Source organism: Tachysurus fulvidraco, chromosome 21, assembly GCF_022655615.1.
Source record: "Tachysurus fulvidraco isolate hzauxx_2018 chromosome 21, HZAU_PFXX_2.0, whole genome shotgun sequence".
Taxonomy (NCBI): Eukaryota; Metazoa; Chordata; class Actinopteri; order Siluriformes; family Bagridae; genus Tachysurus; species Tachysurus fulvidraco.
In genome coordinates this window covers 6,669,173-6,693,946 of record NC_062538.1, presented here as the reverse complement: position 1 = coordinate 6,693,946, position 24,774 = coordinate 6,669,173, and the positions used below count along the sequence as shown (strand labels likewise).

Below are 24,774 nucleotides of genomic sequence, written 5' to 3'. Positions count from 1 at the left end.
TTATTTTTGCTCACAGTAGTATCATTCGGTGTCCTGCACCACATAAACAAGTCAAATGAGTGATAATTTAGACAATTAGATTATTTTGGTTTGCTTTGTTAACAGAGAAAATTGACTGAATTAAATCTTTTAGTCCCCAGTATCATCGACGGCTAAGTCTCCTCTGAAGAGCCCGGTGAAGAGACGCTCGTGTCTTTTCCCACGGCTGCACACTAGCATGGACGGTCAGACAGAGCGTCTAACTCGCAGGTCAGCCACACTGATATGCAGAAACACAATCACACCTCCACTGAGCTCAGTTCAGCCAAAATAATTCATATGTTTTGATCATTTTATGTACATTCGTATTTATTGGCACATTTGTAATATTATTACCATACTGTGCTTATTTTATGTGTGATAGTCTGGGAAAACACCTTAAAACTTTAGAACTCGATTAAACTTTAGCTGAAGCCTGTTTTTTGTCTATAATGTACTTTGGCACCACGACTTCATGTTGGATTTAACAAGCAGGCTTGTTGTGTGATTTCCTCACACAGTTCTTGGATAGCTATATGCTGTATCAAACCAGACATAAGCCTAATTAATTCTGTTTGTAATCAAATGCTGGCTGTGAAAATGTCTGTGATGCTTCTGCACTGCAGTCAGAATTTAATCTTTAAATGTAATTGTTACCCAGTTTGCTTTGAGGACAAAGTAGAATTTATGACATTTGACTTCATTTGTGGTTTTGCTATGTGCAAAAAAAAAAGAAAAAAAGAAATCAGACACAGATTCAGGAAAGAAATTATATACTGTGTATAGTAAAAAATGTCAATAGTTCACCATGTGAATTGTTTTTCCAGGCTGCCACACAAACGTGAAGCTTTTTCAGTGTAACTCCCACATGCTGTAATCTTGCAATGTTTCATAAATGCTTTGCTGAGGAATAAAAAGCAAATGGGAACCGTTCAGCAATAGAGCTGCCTCTGATGCACAAAGCTCTGAAGGATGCTATAAATCATCCCATATTTGTACTGAGATATTGTCAAACTCTGCTCACTGAGAAATGACTGCGCACAAACAGCCTCACACTCCCACTGTGAAGAAAGAGGCTGCTGAGTGATTTCCTCTTTTTGTTCACACTTTACTCCAGTATGCTTTGTGATCAGAGGAGTCTAGACAACGGTCACCTCTCGCAAGAAGTTAAATCGGGGACCTCATCAAACCCCAGTTCTCCAGAGATCTGCTTGAGTCAGGAAAGGTACTGTCACAAATTATTAACAGTACACTCTTGTCCTAGACTCTTATAAGTCACCCTCTAGATGACTTTTAAGGCAAAGTAAATGTCACTGTATTATATCATACTATATGTGTATATATCTTATCATTTCTGACAAAAATCTAATAGACCTTATTCTGAATGTTTAATATACTGTTATACTGTATTAGTAGGGCAAAGTTTCATTCTTGAATGAGATACAGCTACTGTATATTAGAGCTTTAGATTGTAGGTGTAGATTGGATTAAATGTATTCACTGCACTAATGCTATGTAATGGAGTTTAAATTTATAACCTTCAGTGTGAATTTATGTAATGGGACACAAAGAAACCTAGATTATACCAACAGTGTCTTTAAGAAGCAGTACAGACAATAAAAACGGCAGGAATACACCATATGTTGACATTTATGCTTCATATGCAGACTGAATGAAGATGGATCGTCTTGTATTTTTTTACTTTGATGTCTCTAACGTCTACACTTCTTTAGAACATATTTTCAGTCGTCTCTCTGTCTGTCTCTCCGGTCTGAGTGTAGACCCAGTCTGAAGCTGCAGGAGTGCACTCAAAGCCCAGAAATCTCTTGCTCTCCATCAAGCACCAGCAGCTTCAGTAGTGTGGCTGGAGATACAGACACACTTGAGGAAGGAGACCCTGTGAGTGTGCATGTGTGTGTGTTTGTGTGTTACTTTGTAGTTTAATCTAATCCCTTCATGCTATGGGAGCCATGTCATGGTTGGTGGTTGGTGTTGCATAGTAACAGAGCTTCAGATGGCTGTCTGAACCACACAGTCCTATTTTAGACAAATAAAATGAAGACTGTTACTATTAATTAATGATTCAATTCAATGTCTTTTTTTAATGTATTTACATTTAAATCTACATCTAGATTTATGAAATGCTGCTTTGTTACAGTATCTTTGCAGCTATACCATAAAATAATCTGAATGGATGATTGGGTTGTGTTAAAATTTTGAAGGAAAATGGTTGAATATACAAAATAAGGAATTATTAAGGCATTATATTTCTTTTTCTCTTTAGAACAATCTACAGGTTTCTCCCAGTTTGTCACCTGTGTGTAGTTCCTCTCCTGGTCTGGAGGGTCAAAGTGTAGGAACTCCTGTTATCATGTGTCGCAGTCCCACCGGTAATGAATTGCAAATATGAACATTTCTTTAATATGTTTGAATTGAGTTTTACTTCAGATGATCTCCTTTGTTTGCTATTATATGAGAGATTATTATTGCTATTATATGTTTCATTTAAATGAATGCTTGTTTGCTTTCTATCTTTCAAAAGACTTCAAGAATAAACATTCTCCCGGGTCCAGTCTAAAGTTCCGCTTCGACAAGCTGAGCAACGCAGCACCTGTAAGATCTTATTTAATACTTTTTAGTGTGATGTATATGTCTTGTACTCAACTGTGATGTATCTGGATGTTGTCATTCTGTACAGGGGCACTAGTGACCGGACAATGAAGGGAGACCAGGAGCACTGTGTGAGACAGATATGAGCTGTGGAATGAGACACCACACTGAGGAAGTGGGACACTGGATTTGAAATATTGCTAAAGCTTGAGTTGCCTTCAAGATGCTATGAGTGATATGATCACACACATTTCATATACACAAATAACACAGCATTATTAGAGCTTAGCAGGTTTATTCCACCATTGATTCTGTTTACCTTGAATAGTAAGCCTATGATTACAATGAAGTTTTCCAAAAAAAAAAAAAAAAAAAGGATTGTGATGCATTCATAGGATAAAGCTAGAGCATTTGATAGCAACAGATATCAATGGTTGAGACAGAACAGTGAACGGTTATGTCGGACAACATTCCTGCAACATATTTAATTCAAAACAACAAAGAATTTCAGAAAGATTTTTTGGTTTCTGTTTTGCACTGGCCATGCATTGTGATTTATTGTCTTTGACAGCTCAGCTGAATGAGATTAGAGTTCCTTTTATTGTCCAAATATTCATATCTGTTATTATGCTTGGTAATAACCCTGCAAGCATATGAAAAGTAGACAAACCTTTTGAAACCAGTATCCCCTTTCAGTGTGAACAAAACTCATACACTCCCTTATAATGTGTGTACAGATTTTTTTTTTCTCGCATTATACCATCAAACAAATTTTAGGTATTATATGGGCCAGCTTATTTATTTATTTAGAGATTTATTGATTCCAAAACTTACCTCCAAAGAACACACTCCAGTTACACTGTAATAAAATATAAATTTTTTTTATTGCCATACATTTCTTGGTATTCAATATTGGTTTTTCCAATATTGCCCTAAATTCGATTAAAATTATTTAGATGTGTATTTTATGCAGATTTTATTAAGTTCATCAGTTACTGTTATTACAAAATATTAACTATACTAAGCTTAACAAGAGAAGTTGGCAGTCATCTATACAAACATCACAACATTAATAAAAATCAGATTAAAATCTTTGACCCCTTGGCTAAATGTCACAGTGGGCACTGAGTTATTGCATATTGTTTGATTAAATCTGAGCCTTGGTTAATTAAGTAAGAAATAAAAACGGACAGTGATTATTTTCCTATAACAGCATGTCCTCAAGTGTTATTCCTCATATGCCATGGCAATTTATAGGAAATTTTATTGTAGAACATCTGTAAACTTTATGTTTTAACTTGATTTAATTCTTTTCTCTCTCTTGAAGAAAAAGGCAAAGAAAAAATACAGCTTGAAACTAGAAAGCATTCAGTCTTGCAGAGACTGCTCACAGAAAGATTTACTCTCGGCTTTAATCCATTTATGTGGAGAATCTGCAATACGAGATACAAATCCCTGTGCGACTTGTTACTATAGAAACGGTAACATGAAAAAGATTTTTGTATCAGTGTGACTACTCTGCTTAAATAAAGCTTAAGTAAAAGAACTAGCACAATGTATTAGAACAAATAAACCTGTCTTTTGTCTTGCTGCCAGAAATGCTTTCAGAGCTGCTGTTATAGAAACTTCATCATCTTCTGTCCAATCAGAGTCAAGCATTCAGCTGTTTTTTTAATACTGTAATATTAAAAAAACAGTGAATATGGGTATTAGTAGGAGTGACAGAGAAAGCAATTGGATTAAAAATTGTTGGGAGAGAAAACCCCATTTACGGGAAGTGCAGGTTTAATTTCCAAGAAAGAAATATTTCTGCAAATATTTTATTTTAGAGAATAAATCAAATCTAATATCTAGTACGATGTGAGATTTATAGTAAGTAGTTAGCAATACTAGGGTCTTCTAAGAGAAATGGTACTGAATCGTGGTACTAGACCTCAAGGAATACAACAGCTTTAGAAATTGACCTTTATATATCTATAAATATATATTTATTCTAGTTGCACAATGCTGTCTTTGATTTGGAATAAACTTGAGTACAGTAATTGTTATTGATTCAAAGACAATGAGCAATTCACTTGGTGATATTGTTAATGCCATATAGAGATATTATATGTTAATGGAATGAAATGCACTTGTTTATACTGTAAGTCCAGCACTTTTTTTTTTGTTGTTGCTGTTGTTGATATTGTTTTTCTTACCAGATAAAGCTCTGGATTTCCTTGCACTGTGTGTCAGTCCACATTTTGCACATTGCTTATTTTTATTTGTAATTTGTACTATATACTACTGTCAAATGATTAAAAAAAATACTGGGAGAAGCTTTTCCAATTATATGGTGGTCTGAGAAAACCCTTCATGTGTTCACATTAGATGTGAACATATGAAGAAACTTTCCTGAACTATAATATGTTACTGTTTTGCATGCATCGCTACACTATAAAATATAGAGCAGTTCACTATTAGCAAAAAGGAAGAAAATATTAATATAATTTAAATATTTCAATCCAATAAAATACACCTCTCTTACCTGTACATTTCTAATCTATTTATGGAAAAACAACATTTCTGCCAAATTTAAAAGAATTTCAGATTTATATTTGGAAATACGTCATCGCGTTGATTGTGAGCATCATCCGCATCAGTCTTTGTTTCATCATCTGAGATCAAAGTCACTCAGTTCATTTAAGCACAAGGCTCATGGTCGTCTCTTCACTCAGACAGTCTCAGTGGAGATGGGTGGAGAAACAATCGCTGATTAATTCAGTCAGTTCAGTTCTGTTAAATTTTATTTCATTTAAACAATTTGACAGATTAATATTTTCACAGACCACCATATAATTCCCTGACTGACAGTGAAACTATAGTGAACCCACTTAGATTCCCCTAACTATAGTGAACTCACCAGTATGTATATTTGTTAAGTATGTTGATATGAGCGTCAGAATGTTAAACTGAAGTTAAAACATTAATTCACTTAGATATTGATCTCTCAACTCTGGAGGCACACTGATTTGCACAGGCTCTGGTTTTCCCTGTTGGCATGATCCAATTTGTGGAGGCCATATTTTAATCATGATCATGAGTTTTGGGTTTTTCGATCAATTCATTGTGCTAATATTAGAATTCAGTGGTCATTGACTCCGGTACATTTAATCACAGCCTTCATTTTTTTTTAGATGTTTAACTCACTGTTTGGTTGCATATTACAATGGCATATTTATTTTAATTTAAGTCCAATTAGGTTTTCCATTTAGTATTTAAAAGATATTCTTTAATATTTTGACAAAAGAATTGTTGTATTTGGATTCAAGCACATGTATACAATTTATAATTTAAAAGAAAAAAATGTTTTGTCAAGTTGAATTTAAAGCTAAATAAAAAGATTATTTTTTGCTGAATTGCCTGAAGCTGTGATGAATAATAGTTGTGTTTGGAGCATAGAGAACCGATATCATAACTGATATTATCCACAAGGGCCATAATGGGCCACCTGTACCAGAGCCACGGCCACCCGAGCATCACATGGTGGCACCTGCCAACCTTAAAATAAGCCTAGCCACTCTAATTATCACTCCAACTCAAACCCCTCATCATCTGAGAGATCTAATAGTCCTCACAATTCATTCTCACTTCATAAATTATATCGGCCCATTATTGATTTCTATCATCAAAAATTTTGATCAAATCCCTTCAGTATTAGGAACTATGAAGTCAATGCAGTGATGGCATTACGTAGCCATAATAAGAATGCCTGGAATGGAAATGTGTTGTGCAATGTATTACAGAATATTTCAGTTTCTTGCATTATGGGTAATTCTTCTGATATTTTATTTCTGATAAAACATATATATATATTTGGTTGTATGTTTATGACTACTGATTTTCTTAATTAAGAATAATATTTTGTATTGTTTTAATCTTTATTCTGTATACTTTTGTCAAAAAAAGCACCAATTTACACAGTGTAGTTTAGGTGATTTGAATATTTGTGGTACAGATTCCCAGTCCCAGTCAATGTCTTTCTTATATATGGTAAATAAATAAAACATTTTGTAATAATTTTATGTTTCCACTCTTGATCATCTCTCTCTCTCTCTCTCTCTCTCTCTCTCTCTCTCTCTCTCTCTCTCTCTCTCCAAGATTTCTTACTTACCAGTCAACGTACAAATATCACCAAATATCATTTAGCATTTTAATGATGATATATTTGACGATAAAGTCATGATATACAGAGAAAATGCTTTACTTGGGATTGGCATCTTGTCTGTATTTGTATAAAACATTGTATTTGTATTAAACATATAAAACGATGTACTTGAATAAAAAATTGATATATGTGTTTAGCTACATGTTTGTCACAACTTTATCCAGTGAGTGTATCAAATGGTTGTTCGACTTCTCGTGTCGAAAACACCTATTCACGTTGTATTGAAGGCACCGTTTTAATAGAAAACCCTTAAGTACAGTAATCACGATAGCGCGTGAAGGCAGCACGACACCAACAGGTGGGCTGTTCTCAGAAGCAGCGCGTTAATCACACTGCGCCGCTGCGCTTTTAGCTTTCGCTTGGAAACGCGTCAGCTAGCGGAGTTAACTAGTTTTCGGTTCACTTTGATCTATGAAAAAAGACGCTTAGCATTTTAGCTAGGTCGCGTATTAGCTAGCCTGTCACATCATGGCGGCTGTTCGCAGTTTGCGGGTTTCTGTGAAACACGAAAGCGCGTCGGATCAGTCAGATTCCGACTCGGACTCGGACCGGAATATTCGTGAAGCAGAGCCCATGGAGGTAGAAGAGGGAGAACTTGCGCTGGAATCCATTTCTGTTCGCCGAAGTTTAAAGGAATTGTTACCGGTAAGCTAGATAGCGTTTGCTAACCAATGGGGGAGCGAGGGCGCTTTGCGCAAAGGCCTTCGCGCCACGTTGTTGCGTAGTGAAAATGATGGTGATAGGTGCCGGATGCGCGGTACAGTCTGTAGGCAGAGCACTTCCACATAGCATGTGTTAGCATTACTGTGTCACAATCACTGTAAATTATGATTTGTGTAACCTAACAGTATGTGATTTACTTTTGCGAGTAGCATGTATATATAACGTGTTACCTGCGACAGTGTAATACAATATTAATTACCACAAAGTGTAAGTTTACTTGTCAGTGCTAGTTGTAGCTAAGCGGATAGCTAGTGTTAATTGTTACCTGGCATCTGCATGGCAGTTACAGTACCATGTTAAGTTCCTAAAGAAAGTGATGGCATCTCGTACACAAGCTCGGTTTCAGGATTCGTTAGTAAATCCTCAGCTAGTATAATATCAATCACTAACACTTACTGGCACGCTTAATGGCCGATGTTTTATTAATGACCGTGTCGTGTAACACAGCAGAATGAGTAGTTAATATGTTGACCTTTTCTTAGGACACAAGTCGGCGATATGAAAACAAGGCGGGAGCTTTTATTACAGGCATCGATGTAACTTCCAAGGTATCTCTCACAGTTTTAGTAGTCAATAATAATAATAATAATAATAATAATAATAATAATAATAATAAGCTGTCTGGTAATAAGCTGACTTCTACTCGTGTATGTGACTTTTACTCAGGAAGCAATTGAGAAAAAGGAAAAGAGAGCAAGGCGATTTCACTTCCGTGCAGAGGACAATGTCACTCAGAGGAACGTGGTGCTGGACAGAGAGCTTATAAAAAAAGGTAAGTAGGGCATTAAACATGGTCTGCATGTCTGTGATGACACACAAGTTCTTCTGGCTATTCTAGGGTGTGTGTGGCTCTGTTCACACATGGATATCAGTAGTGATTCTTACAACACAGTGATGATTTGCTTTATTTATTTATTGGAAAGTGGTGTTGAAAAGTTCCTTTGTGGTTTGCATTACCTGTTATACGTATTAAGAGACAAGTGATATTTTACTTGTCGTTAAAGACAGTACGAATCGTCAATGTCTGTATTAACTATTTCAGAGCAAACCGGTCATTCTGGAGCAAGTAAGCATATATATTTCAACATTGCACTAACAGTTAAACCTGGTAATTGGTGCACTGTACTGTACAATTATTTGATTGTATTTATTGAAAGATGCAGATGCAAACATCCAGACCATCTAAAAGGTTGAGTGGTACCATTTAAGCCACGCAAAAGTTCTGCTATAAGACAAAAATGATTCAAGAGCAGAGAATTCTAACAAAATGTTATTTTAAAGCATCATAGTAGGTCATTGTGTTTTAAGCATTTAAAGTTACAGCGGGCATTTTGTTAGATATCAAATAAAAGAATAACAAGCATGCTTCCAATCAGTAGTCCTAAGGACTAAAGCACTGCATCAGTCCCTTCAGGTTAAGCGAGAATAATTACTATTTCCTATACTGTCAGTGGATAGTCAAACAGCATTTTGAGTAAACCAATAAGCAAAGTAAAAATACACTATGAATAAAAGCAAGTAATTCAAGATAGTCACTAGTGTGTCTAATAAACCTTTTTCTAGTTTAGCTCATGGTTCTTTGTTAATATAAAATGAATTAATAATTTAACATCTGACTCCCTCTGACTTAATATCATTAGGCATGTATCGCTTGGTACTGTGTGCTTTATTGCAGGAGACAGCAGCTATTTTTGCAGCCTTTATTAAATTATAAGTCAGGCTTTGCGAGTAATAAGGGGTATTTTGCTACTTGCCAAACCAAAACTGGGAGGTTCAGGAATTTAATTGTTTTCTATCCCTGCATTTTTACATTTTTGTTTAATAAGCAAAAATTGGGTTACTTAATCATACTGCTTTATTTTTGTGTTGAGGTGACTTTTTCAATTATGTGAAATAAATTCTGGGCACTTTAGTTGTTTATTTTCAACATTCTTAATTGGATATGACTACAGCCTCCTCTACCCTGTTCCTCTGTAAAAAGGGATAACCAGAGAACCATCTCAGATCAGATATTATTTGGGTAGTAGGAAATTGGTGAGGCACTTTGTGTTCAAGTGTAAACAAAACAGCCACATTCAAGAGCTGACCCACAAATCCAGTTTGAGATTGCAGAAAATAAACAAAACAAATTATTTTCTATGGGATGTGAAATGCTGAAATGACATGGATACAGAGCTGGAGGGCTGCAAAGCTACCAATATTTTTCTTTTATATTTAAGTTCAAGAAACAGTAGATACAGTTTACAAAAATACTGATGTTTTTTAAATGATTCTCTAATTTGTTTCTTCTTGCAGCCACTTCTGTGACCAATTAATGAAAGACAGATTTGTGTGCACTTCAAACCTATCCCCTATCTCGTAAAACTCACCTTTTGTGGTCTACATATATTAGTGCAATGTGAAACCAAAATGGACCACATAAAAAATAGATATATAAAGTGGTTAGTACGTATACATCAAGTGTACATCAACATTACGATCATTGCTGCACCAGATAAAACATCATCATATTCAATATGATGTCCATTTCACTGCTGTGCATAGAATGCTTCTCTTATAAAATTGACCGTAGCCTGTTACTGTTTTTATCAACAAAGTGTTGTATAGGGTCAGAGTCTGATAAGTAAGTGTAAGGTGGCTAGACATAATAAACCCACAACTCACTGTATATGTAGGAAATGAAATCGGTGTCAAATAGGCGTCTGATTGAAAGCGTCCTAATTAAATCTGATCCTTTAAGAACTTTAAAAATTATTTAAAATGTACATGTTTAACACCTTTTTCCTCTTTTAGCAATCCCTAAGATCCGACTGGAGGCCTTACATCTGAGCGGTGTGGATGACCTGAGCACCCAGGATGTGTTTAGCTTCTTTCAAGAGTATCCTCCAGCACATATCGAATGGATTGATGATACAGCATGTAAGTTCAGAACCCTGTAGAATATATTATTATTTTGACCACTGTGTAATTGTTGAATATATAGATGTTATGATTGTTGAAACATTATTTAAAATGAATTTCTAGGTAATATAGTTTGGCTGGATGACATAACTTCAACCCGAGCTCTGATTAACATGAGCCGGATGCCTGACAAAGACGACACTGCTGACTCCAAAACCACTGAACTTCCAGTCCAAGAAGAGAGAGGTTAGTCCCGTCTATCATTTCCCAACATCATTCACCAAGTTTAAGAAGAACATTTGCCTTCAGAACTTTTGGCTATAGGTCAGATTAGTAATGGGCGATATAAACGATATATATGATATAAACGATACAAAATTGGCCTACGATAGAGATTTTAATTCTATTGCACTATCGCGATAATGCATGTTGATGACGCAATCTACCCGCGAATTTTAGAGCCACGAGCTGCAGCTGGCCGCAACGAATCATCATATTCATCATCTTGAATAGACATGGCTGAAAGCGTCAGCGAAACAGAGGAGCTCGTGAAAAAGACCGGTGCAACATCTATTATTGGTTTGGATTTAAGCCGTCCGACGAGCAGCAGAAAAATATACTCTGTAGAGTGTGTGGGGCAAAAGTTCCAGCTAAGAGCGGTAACACGACTAATCTGTTCTACCACCTCAAAACTAAACATGTCGTTGAATACCACCAGCAATGCCAGACAGTGCAGCCAACCGCAAGATCCAGTACGAAGAATGCAGGACAGAAAATACAGGAACTGATCCAAACCTCAATCTAACAGTCATTTTCAAAAGGTACTCCTTATATTAGGAAGAGCTAACAGGCTAACGAGATAACAGTTTTTCCTGTGCTTTGCATATTTTGTGTCCTTTAAGAAAATAACTAAAACTACATTTGCACTTTTTACTGTATATATGGCATGGCACTACTGTAAAGAAACTTTTATACTTTAAAAATTCTCTTTAGATGACGTATATGTTCCTAATACTGAAAGTATTTTATTTATTTTGTGCTTTCATTTAGCACTTTATAATGTTTTCATCTGAAGTATGTGCACTACACTTGGAAGAATTTTCTTTATTTAAAATAGCCATGCATAATACTGAAAGTATATCTCTAATTCACAGTGTCCATTCCTTTATTAACAAGACACCAGTTTTAATTTCATTAGAAGAACAAAATGTTTCAAACCAAATGCGTTACCTCGGCTGCAGGTTTGAAATATGCTTTTATTTAAAGTATCTGTGCATTTACACAGAATAATTTTCTTTGCCTAATTAATACTGGAGGTATTTTCAGTACAGTGTTTGTTCCTTAACTAAAAAGACACCAGTTTTTATGTTCTCTGCAACTTGGGTGGCATTTAAGAACCAAGGACTTGAACTAAGTATAGTGCCTTTTAGAAGGAAAGACTTTTATTTATCTGCAACATTTTGTTGTATAATTAGTTTTGCTTTTGCACAATAAAGGTTCTCAATACGACATATGTTTCTTTATTTCTTTAAAAAAAAAATACATTTAGCAATTTGGCTTTCCCAATGGTCTGTGTAACCTGTTCTGAAATGGTTCTATTATAATTTATATATCGCAATATATATCGTTATCGCAAGAGGCTGCAATGTATATCGCAATATGGATTTGGATTTACCCAAGGTCAGATGTTAAAGAACATGGATTTTGCTTGATTTCCTTTCTTTCGTTTAAATCATATTTAGTGAGGCAGGACCATGGCTCGGATGAAGAAGAAGGGGAGGTCGATGATGAGGTGGTGAAGGCAGACAAAAGCAGTGAAGACAGTGAAGCAAAAGCCAGTGACAGTGAGGAGGAAACAGAGAAAAAAACAACACAGGAAACTTCCCACGTAAAAGAACTGCTTATATAATTAATACCAATTTTAACTTGGTTTTGGAGAAAACTTGTGATTGGAGTTTATAGTTGGTGTTTTCTGTGATCCACAGACAGACGAACTGTCTCAGGCAGAGCACGAGTCTCTGCTCCGCAATGACCTGCGTCCCATGACCAAATCTTTGAAAGGCAACAAGCTGTTCCTGCGTTTTGCCACACATGGTGAGTCTGTAGATTTAGACCTATAGTAAACATCCTTGATTAATGATTTTACATTTTATGATTTAAACATTGCTCCATATGCATAAGGTTTTCAGACGGGTGCAACTATATGTATAAAATGTGTTTTAATAAAGCAGACAATTACTAAGGCAACACTGCTTTAGAAGTGTAACAGACAATGCAATAACACATGTTTTGATAACAGATGATAAAAAGGAGCTTGGTGCAGCAAGGCGAAGTCGCTACTATATGAAATATGGCAATCCAAACTATGGGGGAATGAAGGGCATCCTGAGTAATTCTTGGTAAGATAATTTCATATTATATTAACGCACTTTTTCTGGGACATTTGCTTGTGTCTGTGTTTAGCAATTTTAATTACCTTTTAATTAAAGGATGACTAGCTGTTTCTTCTGAAATGGAAATCCAGGATGAATTGATGCCCTGTTTTGCATTTTAGCTGCTTTAACTTGCTGCTACTTTTCTGTATTTATTTAGGAAACGTAGGTATCATACACGGAGAATCCAGCGTGACGTTATAAAGACCAAAAAGTCCTTAATCGGAGACAGTATGGGACATACGCCACCATATACACACCGACATTCAGGTATGAGTCATATTTACAAACAGCCTCAGCAGCTCTGTCAGATGAATGTGCTTAGTCATTCAGTCTGGCACTTCATTCATCAGTCTCGCACTGTAGACAGTTCTTTTAGTTTATTAAACCCCTCTTACCTGACACTTGAGCATTTCTCTTTGTAATAACAGCTGATCTGGTGAATCTACCAGAGGAGCCTATTGAAGAAGAGGAAGAGGAAGAGGAGGATGGAGAGGAAGACATGGACGCTGATGACAGAGTTGTAGAGTATAAAGACAGGGAAAGAGGGTCACAACCTGGAGAAGGGAGCCTCCGTAGACGTCTGGGTGGCTCATTCTCAGAGTCCTCAGATTCAGACGAAATGGACTATGACCTAGAGCTAAAGATGATCTCAACACCTTCACCTAAAAAAAGCATGAAGATGACCATGTATGCAGATGAGGTTGAAAGTAACCTCAAGACCATCAGGTATGTGAGGTTTAAATAATAGTCTCTCGTTTAACCAAACAAAAAAAAACCTCTGGCTAACCACTACTTCTTTCCATAGAAATTCCATTCGGACTGACTCCGGCTCATCTAGTAGCGGTATACGGAGTCGCATTGGTAGTGGTGTGAGCAAACCTACATCAGAAAAAGTGACAGATGTCAGGCAGTTACTGGAGGAGAAAAGACAAGGACTTTCACAAACGAGGACATGCCCCCCTGTGGCCTCCACTGGAAAGACAGGTGGGATAGTACTTTTGTGATCATTCATGAAGCCACAATCATCGTTATTCAATGAATAAACACTTAATAATTATAGCAATAATACCTCTCTTTTCGCTAGATGTGAGGCAGAGGTTGGGGAAGAGGCAGCACTCTCCAGAAAGGCACCGCTCTGTCTCTCCTGTCCCTCCTAGAAACACAGCCGCTCGTAGAGAGCCACTTACTGATGTTCACAGCAGACTTGGGACAACTAAACATGAATCACGGGGCCTCTACTCGGAGCCCACCAAGGACAAAAAGTCAGGTAAGACAAAATGAGACAAATAAGACAGTGCAAAATGGTATTATTTTCTTATGTCTATGATCCGTTGTACACGCTGTTTTATTGTTAGGCGGTCTGTGGAGCCGACTGGGCCCGTCAAATAAAGAGAGCCAAAGCGATGGCAAGTTGTCTGCCAGATTAGGAAAAGCACCTTCCTCACGTGGGAGCAGGCAGCGGGATGACTCGGATGGGGTCGATGATTCTGAGGATGAAGATGACGATTCGCAGCTGCAAAAAATGTGGGGGGCGATGATCAAGCAGAAGGAGCAACGGTCCAACAAAATGAAGAAAAGCCGGCTGGACAACCTTCCATCACTTCAGATTGAGATCAGCCGAGACAGCAGCAACGGCTCCGACAGTGACACTTGAGATGGAACAGGAGACGTAAACTAGAGAGATAAGGAGGAAACGAGAGAAAATAAAATGCTGCTGACTTGTTGAAAGAAACTTGCAAGTAGTTAGCTTCACTATCCAGCCCTAGTCCGTACGTGGATCCTGCCAACATCCTTTCTTGTTCTCTCTCTTTCTCTGAATGCAACTAACACGCGTGACTCACACTCCTCTGCCAAAAGAGAGGGAAATCTAGTCTAAATAAGGGTCCTTGATTAAGAAATGTAGTTTGAGCCTTTCTTTATAAAGGAGCAGTTTGTAATTTTTAAAACCCTTTGCTGACTGTGGGGCAAAATTCTTTTGCAATGAAAATGCTAACAAGCATACACCTTCCACTGCATGGCAATATTGCAAAGTAGTTTTTTCTAAGGTTTTCTTTGTAATTGTATTATTTGTACAAGTCTAAAAAGCATTTAGAAACTACAAGCTGCACCTTTATAAGATTAGGGTTGTTTGCCTTGTGTACAAGACCCATGTATGTTGTATGGCGATGCACCAGGTTGAGAATAATGTTACATCTAAAACAGCAATGTCTCTAGAAAATACTAGAGAAATACTTCATAAAAATATTGTCATTAGCAACAGGTAATGCTGCCATCTCACAGATCCTGAACTCCTGGTCTCCCACAGGTTTTTCGTTTTCTTCTCAAAAACTTTCAACCTAGTGGACTGATTAATCTAATCCACTCCTACTGTTGCCCTTGACCAGGATAAAATGTTTACAGCTAAACTAAAGCTAAATAAATGAATCATGTTTGATATTATAAACTGATATCTGAAAATAGATTTTTGTAGTTGGGAATTGAGTTTTACAGAATTGTGATTTACAGATTAATTCACTGGTGCATACCATACAGATCAGGGGTAGATAACTAGGCTGGAGAACCAGAGTCCAGTGAACTTTAGTGTTTTTTCTGTTTACTCTCTAAAGCAAAGTAAGAGAAACAACATACCGTAGCTGGATTCTGACTCTCCATTACAACAACATCCATGTGCATCAATGACAGAGGTGCAGACACTAGGTACAGCAACATCCATGTTGATTGGTGCCGTGGTGCAAATTTGGGACTGAAGGTTCACCATATCGTAGCCAATAATTCTGATTTTTTTTTTTTTTTAAAAAAAAGCTCTACATTCCCATACAGTATGTGGTCAAATAGCTCAACAAGCAATTAAATGTATTGTATGTGCAAATAAACATCTTTTTACATAAGTCTATTAGATATACTATGTACTTTTTGGACAAACCTTTTTTTAATGATTATGTATATTTTGCTACAAGCGCAATTCCAAAGAAACAAAGTTCTGTTCATTCATTAAGAAAAACAGTTTGGTTAAAAAATTAAGTTTGCACAAATTTGAAAAAAAAAATAATAACTTTTTTTATTACACATAGTCCTAAAAAGTTATTAAAAATATCTTCACCACTAAGTGACATTATATTCCTAGGGTTCTTGCTAAGGTGATATCTCAAGAACAAGTGGTTGAACGTTTGTAGGATTTCTATGGAGCTATGATTTTAATGAGTAGATGAACTGATTACGTTTATGACTCCAAACGTGTCGGAAGTCATAGCAAAGTCAAATGTCTGAAAAAAGTTGCTTTAATAGCTTCCTTCCTGTTTGTGTACAGAGGAGTTTGTATTTCAGATGCTCCACAACTCATTATAAATGTGTAATTGTTGATATTGGGAATTATTCTTTAATATGTTTATATTTAGCAACTTTAATAGGAGTTGCCTGTGTCAGTAACTTGTAAAAGTCAGAGGCAAAATCTTCTTCAAAGAGTTGTGGTGTTTACCCACTTCAAGAGAGGCAAAAAGGGGGAAGCTGGTTAGGGAGCAATTGTATAACTGATGTAAGTTATGTGATAACAGCAACATGTTTCACAGATGTTCCTCAATGTGAAATGTGACTATAAATTGACATAAATTGTTAGGGTTGACAAATTGCTGCCCTAAAAGGAATTAAACACAGTCAACTTCAGGCTGGTAAAAAAAAAAAAAAAGTGATTTTCACTGCTTCAAAAATGGCTAATGCTGTGTTTTATTCCCTAATGACAGATCAATATTGGAATCAAATTCCATTTCACCTTCAGCCACTGGAAGTCTGAAAGCTTTTGACTCCAACCTCATGCCAGTGCAAATGGGTGATAACAGAGTTGCTGACAAAGATGATGCTGAATTCACTTGCTTCCAATCCAGTCGATTAAGTCTTTGCTTAAGTATGATCACTGATGTTAGATAACCTGATTTATTTTGTTATCTTTCTGACATTCTCGTATTTCAAGTGGTTATAAATTGAACCTTGAATTCGTGAACACTTATCAACCATAATTCCGCTCACACTTGAAGGCATCATGGCTTTGTAGTGTATACGCTTCAAAATGATCGTTAACACCGTTAGTGAATAAAAGTAAAATAGTAAGTTGCACGTTATGATTCGGTCTGGTTCTGTCAAAATTCTATTCATAAAACGCGAACAACACACTTAATGTTAGTCGGATATCATTAGCTTAGCTGCTAACAACATTGAAGACTTTTATTTTGATTTTATGGAATACACGCCACCGGAAGTTAGTACTTCGTTATGTACTGCCACCTCTTTTGGCAAGAAAAGAAGCCTTCTGTTTAGATTAATACTCATCTAATTTATGGGTACAAGGTATTTCTTATAAAACTCGTTTCAGTAACGGTGTATTTTCTTTTATGGTAGCAGCTAAGCTAACTAGGTAACGTTGTAGAGTAGCTGCCTAGGAAAACAGGAGACGTATAGAGTGGTCGGTGGTATGAAATGGGGAGTAATGTACTAATAGTGATTATTCTGACCTGTTGGTTTAGGAGTTAGCAGTAGGTAAAAGTGTGAGGGTGTGTGTTAAAGTGGCCGGGATGCTTCAGGGGCCGTATGGCGGCGCCACTGAGCGCGATAAACTGCTCGTCCGGCTGCCCTTCACTGTGTTCGCTGTAGGAACCGTGTGTCTGCCTCTTCTCGGCCTCCTCACCTGCATCACACTTTCTGTTATTTATGATTACAACGAAGCCACCTACACTCATTGCCAGGTGTGTAAACCACTCTCAATTTACGAGCTGCTTATTATTGTAGTAATGTAACGGATATGTGCCAAAAATCGTAGACAAATCTGCATATTACAAGTTGTCGTAGACTAATTTGCATATTGATGAATGGGTGAGATCATAAATCGTCTGTATACTTAGGATTTTTGCTCTGATTTTGTTGTCACAGCCAAAAATCAAACGTCATGTAGGAAATCTGGTCGTATAATGCGCCATAGTAGATTAATTTGCAAATTATAAGTTGTCTTAGATTAATTTGCATATTACAAGTTGTCTTAGATTAATTTGCATATTACAAGTTGTCTTAGATTAATTTGCATGTTACAAGTTATCAGGGGCCCAGCAGTGGCAGCCTGGTGGACCTGGCATTCGAACTCACAACCTTTTAATTGGTAGTTCAGTACCTTAACCACTAGGCTATCACATCTCTACATATAATTACATTATAATCCGAATAAAGCTATAGAGTTCAGCCAAACTTTCAGGCAGTTACAGTAGTGACAGAAAAAAAAAAAGAAAAACATTATTATTTTCATTAAATTCATTTTGTAAACTGTTTTTTGTTCATGCATGACTCCCTCTAAAATGCTAAATAGACGTATTCTCACAAATCTATTATCACTATATTAACAATTCTATACATTTTCTTTTTTAATTTTTTTCTTTCAGGCATCTTTGATACACACATTTGTTGATTGTTAGTAGAAAAATATCATTTCAGAATGAGCACAGTTAATACTCAACAATCATTTTTTTGCTGTAATTTATCGAAAGTGTTGTCTGTTACAGAACCAGGAGTCTCTGTTCTCACAAGCAGGTTAAATTCTCTTTCTAGGTCCGCAACTACCTCCCTTCCATCAGCGCAGCCATCAGCCTCACACCGCAGCGCTACATCTGGCGCTTCTGCATCGGTTTGCACTCAGCACCGCGCTTCCTGATAGCAGCGGCTTACTTCAGCTTTTACAGAGGCCGCTTCGCCAGGCACATTTTGGAGCAGCTCCTGAGTGCCTTCACTCTCCTCTGTGCTGTAAGCGAGAATGCTGGACTGCTGCTGCTCACCTATGTGTCTTCGACAGAAACATATAGTGAGTGGGGTTATATAATCCATATATATATATATACATAATACATGATAAAATGGTTAATATAATGAGTTTGTCATTTTCCTTCATTATGACCACGATTATTCTTTTGTTGTCATGGTATTAAATGGAAACTTATTGTTTTTCTTATTGTAGATTTTCATAAAAATGGCTTCATTACATTCATCGCCAGCTCTGGGCTCCACATGCTGTGTACCTGCAGGCTGTGGTATGTGATCACGAAGAACACCTTTAGTACTGAGGTAATATAACCCTTTTCTTTACTTGTGACTGTGTTTGTACTCAAGGACCTTTGTCTTTCTTAAGTTGTGTTTTTGGACCACATGCTGTATACTGGTAGGCTGACACTGAAAATTCAATCTCTAGAGAATACTTTAAGCCATGCTGGTATTAGAAAGTAATCAGTGTTGCAGGGGTTTAGATCATACCACTTCGTCAGGGATTATTTTTCTAAAAACTACAAGAGCTTTCTATCAGTCAACTTCCTGTGACCTGATCCACTACTAGATATCCTCGGCGTTTTGTAAAGGGCCAGGCTTTCTGTTCTGTCACCACCCACTTCTGTTTTTCTGATACTTATTCTGCACCTGCATTGATTTGATTTCTGGTTAAATTTGTAGTTGAAAAATTTAATTTGGCATGGTTGTAAGCTCTTTTGCTCACATTTATGTGTAGTCATTATTCACAACTGATTTACATGTAAGACTAATAACACACCCTTAGTTAACTCCGTTTCGGAGGTTAAGGGACTACAGCGTGCCATTACAAACAAAATCATTTGTTACCAAATTGTTTCATTACGTTAATCATTGTCACCACCAGAGGGCACAATTTACACCTGTTTACACAATTTACACATCCTGCTTCTCCGTTAATCATTTGTGCACCACCGTCAGTGAAAGTGTGCATAAGTTTTCTTTTTATCTGCATCTGATCTGTTGTGTTATGTTGTAACCTTTTCAAAGCAAATCAAGCCATAATGTAGATATATCTCTCATGCACCCAGTAAGAAAAAATAAGCTTTAATTTGGAATAGAATGTTGCAAATACTCATAGCTGCTATTTAGACGATATATGTTGCTGGTAACATGTCTAGAAGTGCAACTGTAGCTGTGAACTGGGAGTATATGTGTCAAAGACCGCAGTGGCTCTTTATTTTAAGTCTGTGAAGGTGTGTAACGTGTAGGGGAAGTGGTTAAGATAGAGTGAAGTGTTGACAGAACATCTCTACAGATGATTTCACCACTTCTCCTCTGCAACTAGATGTGGTGCAATGTTCGTTTCATGAAACATTCAACCTTCTCTTTCTCTCCATTTTTCTCCTCTTGGTCTCTGTCTCTAAAAACAGGAGATGACATCATACCGCTACAAGGTCCGCCTCTTCCTCTTCAATATTGTCTTAGCAGCGGCTGCGGGTTACTTCTTCAGGCGCCACAACAAGTATTGTGAATCAGGAAGTGAGTTCAACGTCTTAGCTCCGTTTTCTAGGTGTCACTCACATGAAGTCTGTTTGTAAAGACAAAGTGCAATAAGTGTCCTTATAAGGAAAGAAGCTTTAATGCACAATTCTTTGAAGCTTCATGAATGTGCTTTTGATTGCAGCTGAAGGAACAAGAAAAATGTACTCATCTAAAGCCCAAGATGATTTTGCTAGTCTTAAGCTGATCTTTAAAGCTCTGTAACAGATTAGATTAAATGAGGAGCAAATGATATTCTGCTTAAATATGCAAACAGCTACATAAAATCTGTGGTACAAAAATCTTAATAAGGGAATTATGTGATTGTTTAATGCTTAATCATTAGGGATCAGTGCATGCCTGTGTACAGAACGAGACCATTTGAAGTGGTTTTGTTTTGTAGTGAGGCTTCTCATTTCCACTTTTGACTCTGAACAGATAAGACGCATCTTCATAAACACTGGTTCCCTTGTCTCCATTTTTTCTAAACAAGCAGAACAGGCAGTGTAAGTCAAATGAAACTTTAGTAGCCCCTGTTTGATACACTGCCACTGTGCTCACATTGTTTCATACATTTTTGGGTCTGATACGGTACTGAGTGCTGGGTTTCGTCACTGAAAAACTTTGCCTAGTGTTATCATTCTACATAGGATAAAATATTTTAAATGGACGTTAAAAGAATTAGTAAAAAAAAAAATTTACACAATTTTCTTGTCAAGCAAGCTACTGTCTTTGTTTTGGTGATATTGACTTCCACTACTTGTAAATGAAGTGTATGTCACTTAAAGAAACTAATGGAGGTTTACAAAAAATGTCTGGTACTATATCGATATTTAACCAGCATCATTTTTGTCAAATCCCAAAAAAAAACATGGAGCTAGTCCTTCATTATTTTTGCACTCGGAGGTATGCTATAATGAGGGGGGGATCAATAGAAAGTTGAGTCACAGTTACCACTGTGATGATGATTTTCCTACAATAGCAGCTCGTCACAAAGTATTCTAGTCCTCTAATAACACCGCAGTCTGCTAACAGTGATTTTTCATTTATACTTAGGAATGTTTGTGAAACAAATGAGTAGTTTTAAGCAGTTTCAGCTGCTTCATTTTTTCCTTTCATTCCTTTTAATAAGACTCAAAAAATGCAGCTTTTTACTGAGAAAATGGAAAGAGCAAAGTCTACATTTATAGCATAGTAGGCGCCCTTATCCAGAGCGACATATATTTATTTAATTTATACAACAAAGCTGTTTAGGGCCTTGGTCAAGGGCTCAGCGGTGGCAGTTTGCTGAGCTTGGGATTCAAACTCTTAACCTTTCGATAAGTCATCCATCTCCTTAACCACTAAGCCACCACTTCCCCTCCTTCCTGTTTTACTGCATAAATGTTTCGCTACAGTCTATGATTGTGTTATTCTTTTTGAAATAATGACGCATTTATTATTATTATTTATCTGTTTATTATTCATCTTAGCTTATACAAGTCTCTGTTACTATACAATTGATGCCATGTTAGAAAAAGTGCATGAGTTTAAAGATGTGATTTGAATTCCAGCCAATTCAGAACTGCTGTTGATTTAAGCAGGATTGTGTGCCACTTTAACAGAATCTGTGGTTGCTTCTTTTTTCTAGTTTACACCTTCTTTGCTCTGTGTGAGTACCTGGTAGTGCTCTCCAACATGGCCTTCCATATGACAGCCTACTGGGACTTTGGAAGTAAAGCAGTGATGGTGGCAGTGCCAGTGGAGTCCAAAGACATCTGACGTTTAGATAAGATGTTAACATGAAACCGCATTAATATGGAAAGAACTGTGCATCTTAATTCATAGAACCATTATTCCTGTGCTGAAGTAAGTGCTTGTGTCTGCGTGCGTGTGTGTGTGTGTGCGTGCAATTTTTAATTTTTAATACTTACCCAAACAGATAAAAGGTTTAATTGTGGGGTTTTTTTTTCTAAATTGTACTGTGTTTACAAAGTTTTTGTGATTATTTTGCACAGATTTCTAATTGTTATATCTTGGGATATTTAAAAAATCTTGAAAAAAGTGTCACTCAAGTCACTGACTGAAATCATACAGTTGATCATTTTAAATGTAATATTTAGAATTATACTACTACTAATAATAACAACCAAGATGTTCCGCTTTAAGTCATCAGTGAGAAGAATTGAAAGTAAACACTTCCTGTAATGTATTTTATATTTGGGAACTTATCTCAGGTCTGATTTCATGACACATTTAAGGATGTAAAGTTATATCATGAGCAAAAGATTATACTGACCTCAACCATCAGAGCACCAAAGTCAGTGACTATGAATGGTGTTTAAAAGATGATTTATACCCGAACTGAAATTAACACCAGAATTGGTTAATAAAGTATCATGAGACATTTACACAATGCTAAGCTGCAAGCTATAAGCTTTCGTTATTCCTTTATGGTGTTATTTATACTTAACATGTTTTAGTTCATGTCTTGGGGACACAAAGATATTCTTTAAATAGTGAACAAGAAACACAGAATCACATTAAAGGTACTATGTTTAACATTAAAAACACGGTGTAATGTGTATTCCAGGTTTAAAGGATTGGAATTACTTGAAGAACGTTAAAATTCTACTATCTAAATTATAAATTATAAATTCTACTTTTAATGGCTTATACACACATCAGTGGAGTTTAGGTTTTAGAATTCTAGCCAAACACTAGTACTCAAGATATCAGAAAATGCTGAAAATCCTCTGGGAATTTCACACACAGTAGTCTTTAGAGTTCAGACCTGCAGCTTAAACCTATTAATCTGCAGGTCTGTATGTGGAATTGGCTTGTTGACCAGGAGGAGAATGATATGTACAACCGTAGTGAGCATTTAAAAATCTCAGGATGCAAAACACACGATTCTTGAGAGGAGATGGATGGGTTTAAGGACAGGGTGACGTCCTTAAACCCTTCAGCAGCAGTAGAAGCAGAATAATAATTCGTTCCTAGTCTAATAGTTGACTGGGAATGGTTTATTATATGAATATGGTCACAAATTAGCAGATGTAACAGAGCTTGTAAACAAATGAATGGAGCTGCTGGGACAAAGCCTGAGCCTGTTATCACCTTCAAAACAAATGGAAGTACAGAGATCTCATTTTACTGTCAAATAATTTGACTCGGACAGCAGAGGGTTATAATACCAGAGAAAGATACTATTTCTATCATGGTGGACTTTGACATATGTGTAAGTGACATCAGACACAATGTGTATATTCAGTGGTGTTGTAGCCTGAAAGAGCGAAAGAGTTTCAGCGGCCGAGACGGCACGTTAAAAAAACACACACACAAAAGAAACTAAAGGCATATGTCCATTATGGAGATGAAGCTCTTTTAAATTTTGTGTCAGTGGCACAGATAGGGAAATGGCTCTGTCACCACTCTATTTAAATATGTCGAAGCAAAGCAGCTTCCTCTTTTCAGTCTGCACATTCATCTCAGGCAGAAAGCTGTCACTGCATGATTCAGTGGGTAAAATGTGGTTTAAAGTCATGTCTGAACAAACAAATCAATGAAATCTGAACTTTATTCGTCAATATACAGCTATCCATGACCGAGTGAAGAACAGTTTGCAGTAAATATTCAGTTATAAGCACAAACTTTTTTTTTTTTTTTTTTTTACCATCTTCATTTCAGGCAGACTAAAAGCTTTTTACTTCTTTTTTAAGCAGCTGTCTATTGTGGCACAAGATTAGAAAAAAATGGCTAAGGACCCAAAAAGATATACTGAAATTTAAAATAAGATGAACTGTAATCATTTGTGATAACTTCACACTCGCTCACAATATGTGTATTTGTTAAATAAAGACACTTTGTACTTTGTACCTATTTCTATTACTATTGTTAGTGTCTATATGTCTATTGTTAGGGAACATCCCTGAGAAGTTGGTTCTGGTTATGACTTGTGTTGTAAACTTGCTGTTTATTTTATATCTGCCTCTGTTTGTTCTTCTCTTTTGAAATAAATAGGACATCAAATGTATCTTGTCATGTTATAGATTCGAGCTTGTCATATTATAGATTCATGTTGAAGACTTTGTCATGCAGGGAAAAGGCCATTTTTATTCAGTGTTACAAACCTCTGACACTTTAATGAATGCTGAATTAAATGTTTTACAGATAAAACTTTACTTTATGAACTGAGTGTACACCATAATAGTCCCTGTGTAGGTTGTTACTATGGAAACAAAAATGTAGGAAATTCTTATCCAAAGCTGCTAGAAAGCCTGTGTGTGTGTGTGTGTGTGTATGTGTGGTTGTGTGTGTGTGCGCGCACACGTGACTGAGCAACAGATGTTGTATACATGACTGTGCAATGGCTTTTGTACAGTTAAACTGTTTCTCTGATGTAATGCTGAAACTTGAGTCAACGCATTTCTTGACTAAATGGTGTACAAGCAAACTAAGAAATAATTTTGTCCAGCATTAAAGTTGCTGAGATTTTAAAAATCCCTATAATGAATCATTAATCCTTGTTTCAGTGAGTTTCGATAAACAACTTAAACTTGAAAAACTTGAAAATATATTTTCAGTGATTAT

The 24,774-nt window shown here is 36.5% G+C and overlaps 3 protein-coding genes across 9 annotated transcripts in view; all 3 read left to right on the top strand.

Annotated features, from left to right (window-relative positions):
• rap1gap2b (RAP1 GTPase activating protein 2b) overlaps positions 1-6,774 on the top strand; it is a 42,360-nt gene extending 35,586 nt beyond the window's left edge. For 6 of the 7 annotated variants that reach the window (XM_027156895.2, XM_027156902.2, XM_027156918.2 and 3 more), the window contains 6 exons: positions 134-249; positions 1,136-1,243; positions 1,800-1,917; positions 2,303-2,408; positions 2,561-2,631; positions 2,717-6,774. In XM_027156895.2, coding sequence (XP_027012696.2) covers positions 134-249; positions 1,136-1,243; positions 1,800-1,917; positions 2,303-2,408; positions 2,561-2,631; positions 2,717-2,725 — 528 coding nt within the window. In that variant the 3' untranslated portion in view covers positions 2,726-6,774. The remainder of the gene's footprint in view (positions 1-133; positions 250-1,135; positions 1,244-1,799; positions 1,918-2,302; positions 2,409-2,560; positions 2,632-2,716) is intronic. The other variant, XR_007138945.1, reaches the window with a different exon arrangement.
• Positions 6,775-7,108: 334 nt separating this feature from the next.
• On the top strand, positions 7,109-15,782 carry ncbp3 (nuclear cap binding subunit 3). The gene is made up of 13 exons (XM_027156929.2): positions 7,109-7,480; positions 8,041-8,106; positions 8,225-8,330; positions 10,352-10,477; positions 10,583-10,705; positions 12,202-12,347; positions 12,445-12,553; positions 12,759-12,858; positions 13,052-13,161; positions 13,323-13,620; positions 13,700-13,878; positions 13,979-14,161; positions 14,250-15,782. The coding sequence occupies exons 1-13, from the start codon at positions 7,304-7,306 to the stop codon at positions 14,546-14,548; spliced, it is 2,022 nt and encodes a 673-aa protein (XP_027012730.1). The 5' UTR covers positions 7,109-7,303; the 3' UTR covers positions 14,549-15,782.
• Positions 15,783-16,932: 1,150 nt separating this feature from the next.
• Positions 16,933-24,217, top strand: pgap2 (post-GPI attachment to proteins 2). Its single transcript, XM_027156853.2, has 5 exons — positions 16,933-17,627; positions 18,478-18,727; positions 18,881-18,987; positions 20,094-20,202; positions 21,833-24,217. The coding sequence occupies exons 1-5, from the start codon at positions 17,457-17,459 to the stop codon at positions 21,961-21,963; spliced, it is 768 nt and encodes a 255-aa protein (XP_027012654.1). The 5' UTR covers positions 16,933-17,456; the 3' UTR covers positions 21,964-24,217.
• Positions 24,218-24,774: the final 557 nt, after the last annotated feature.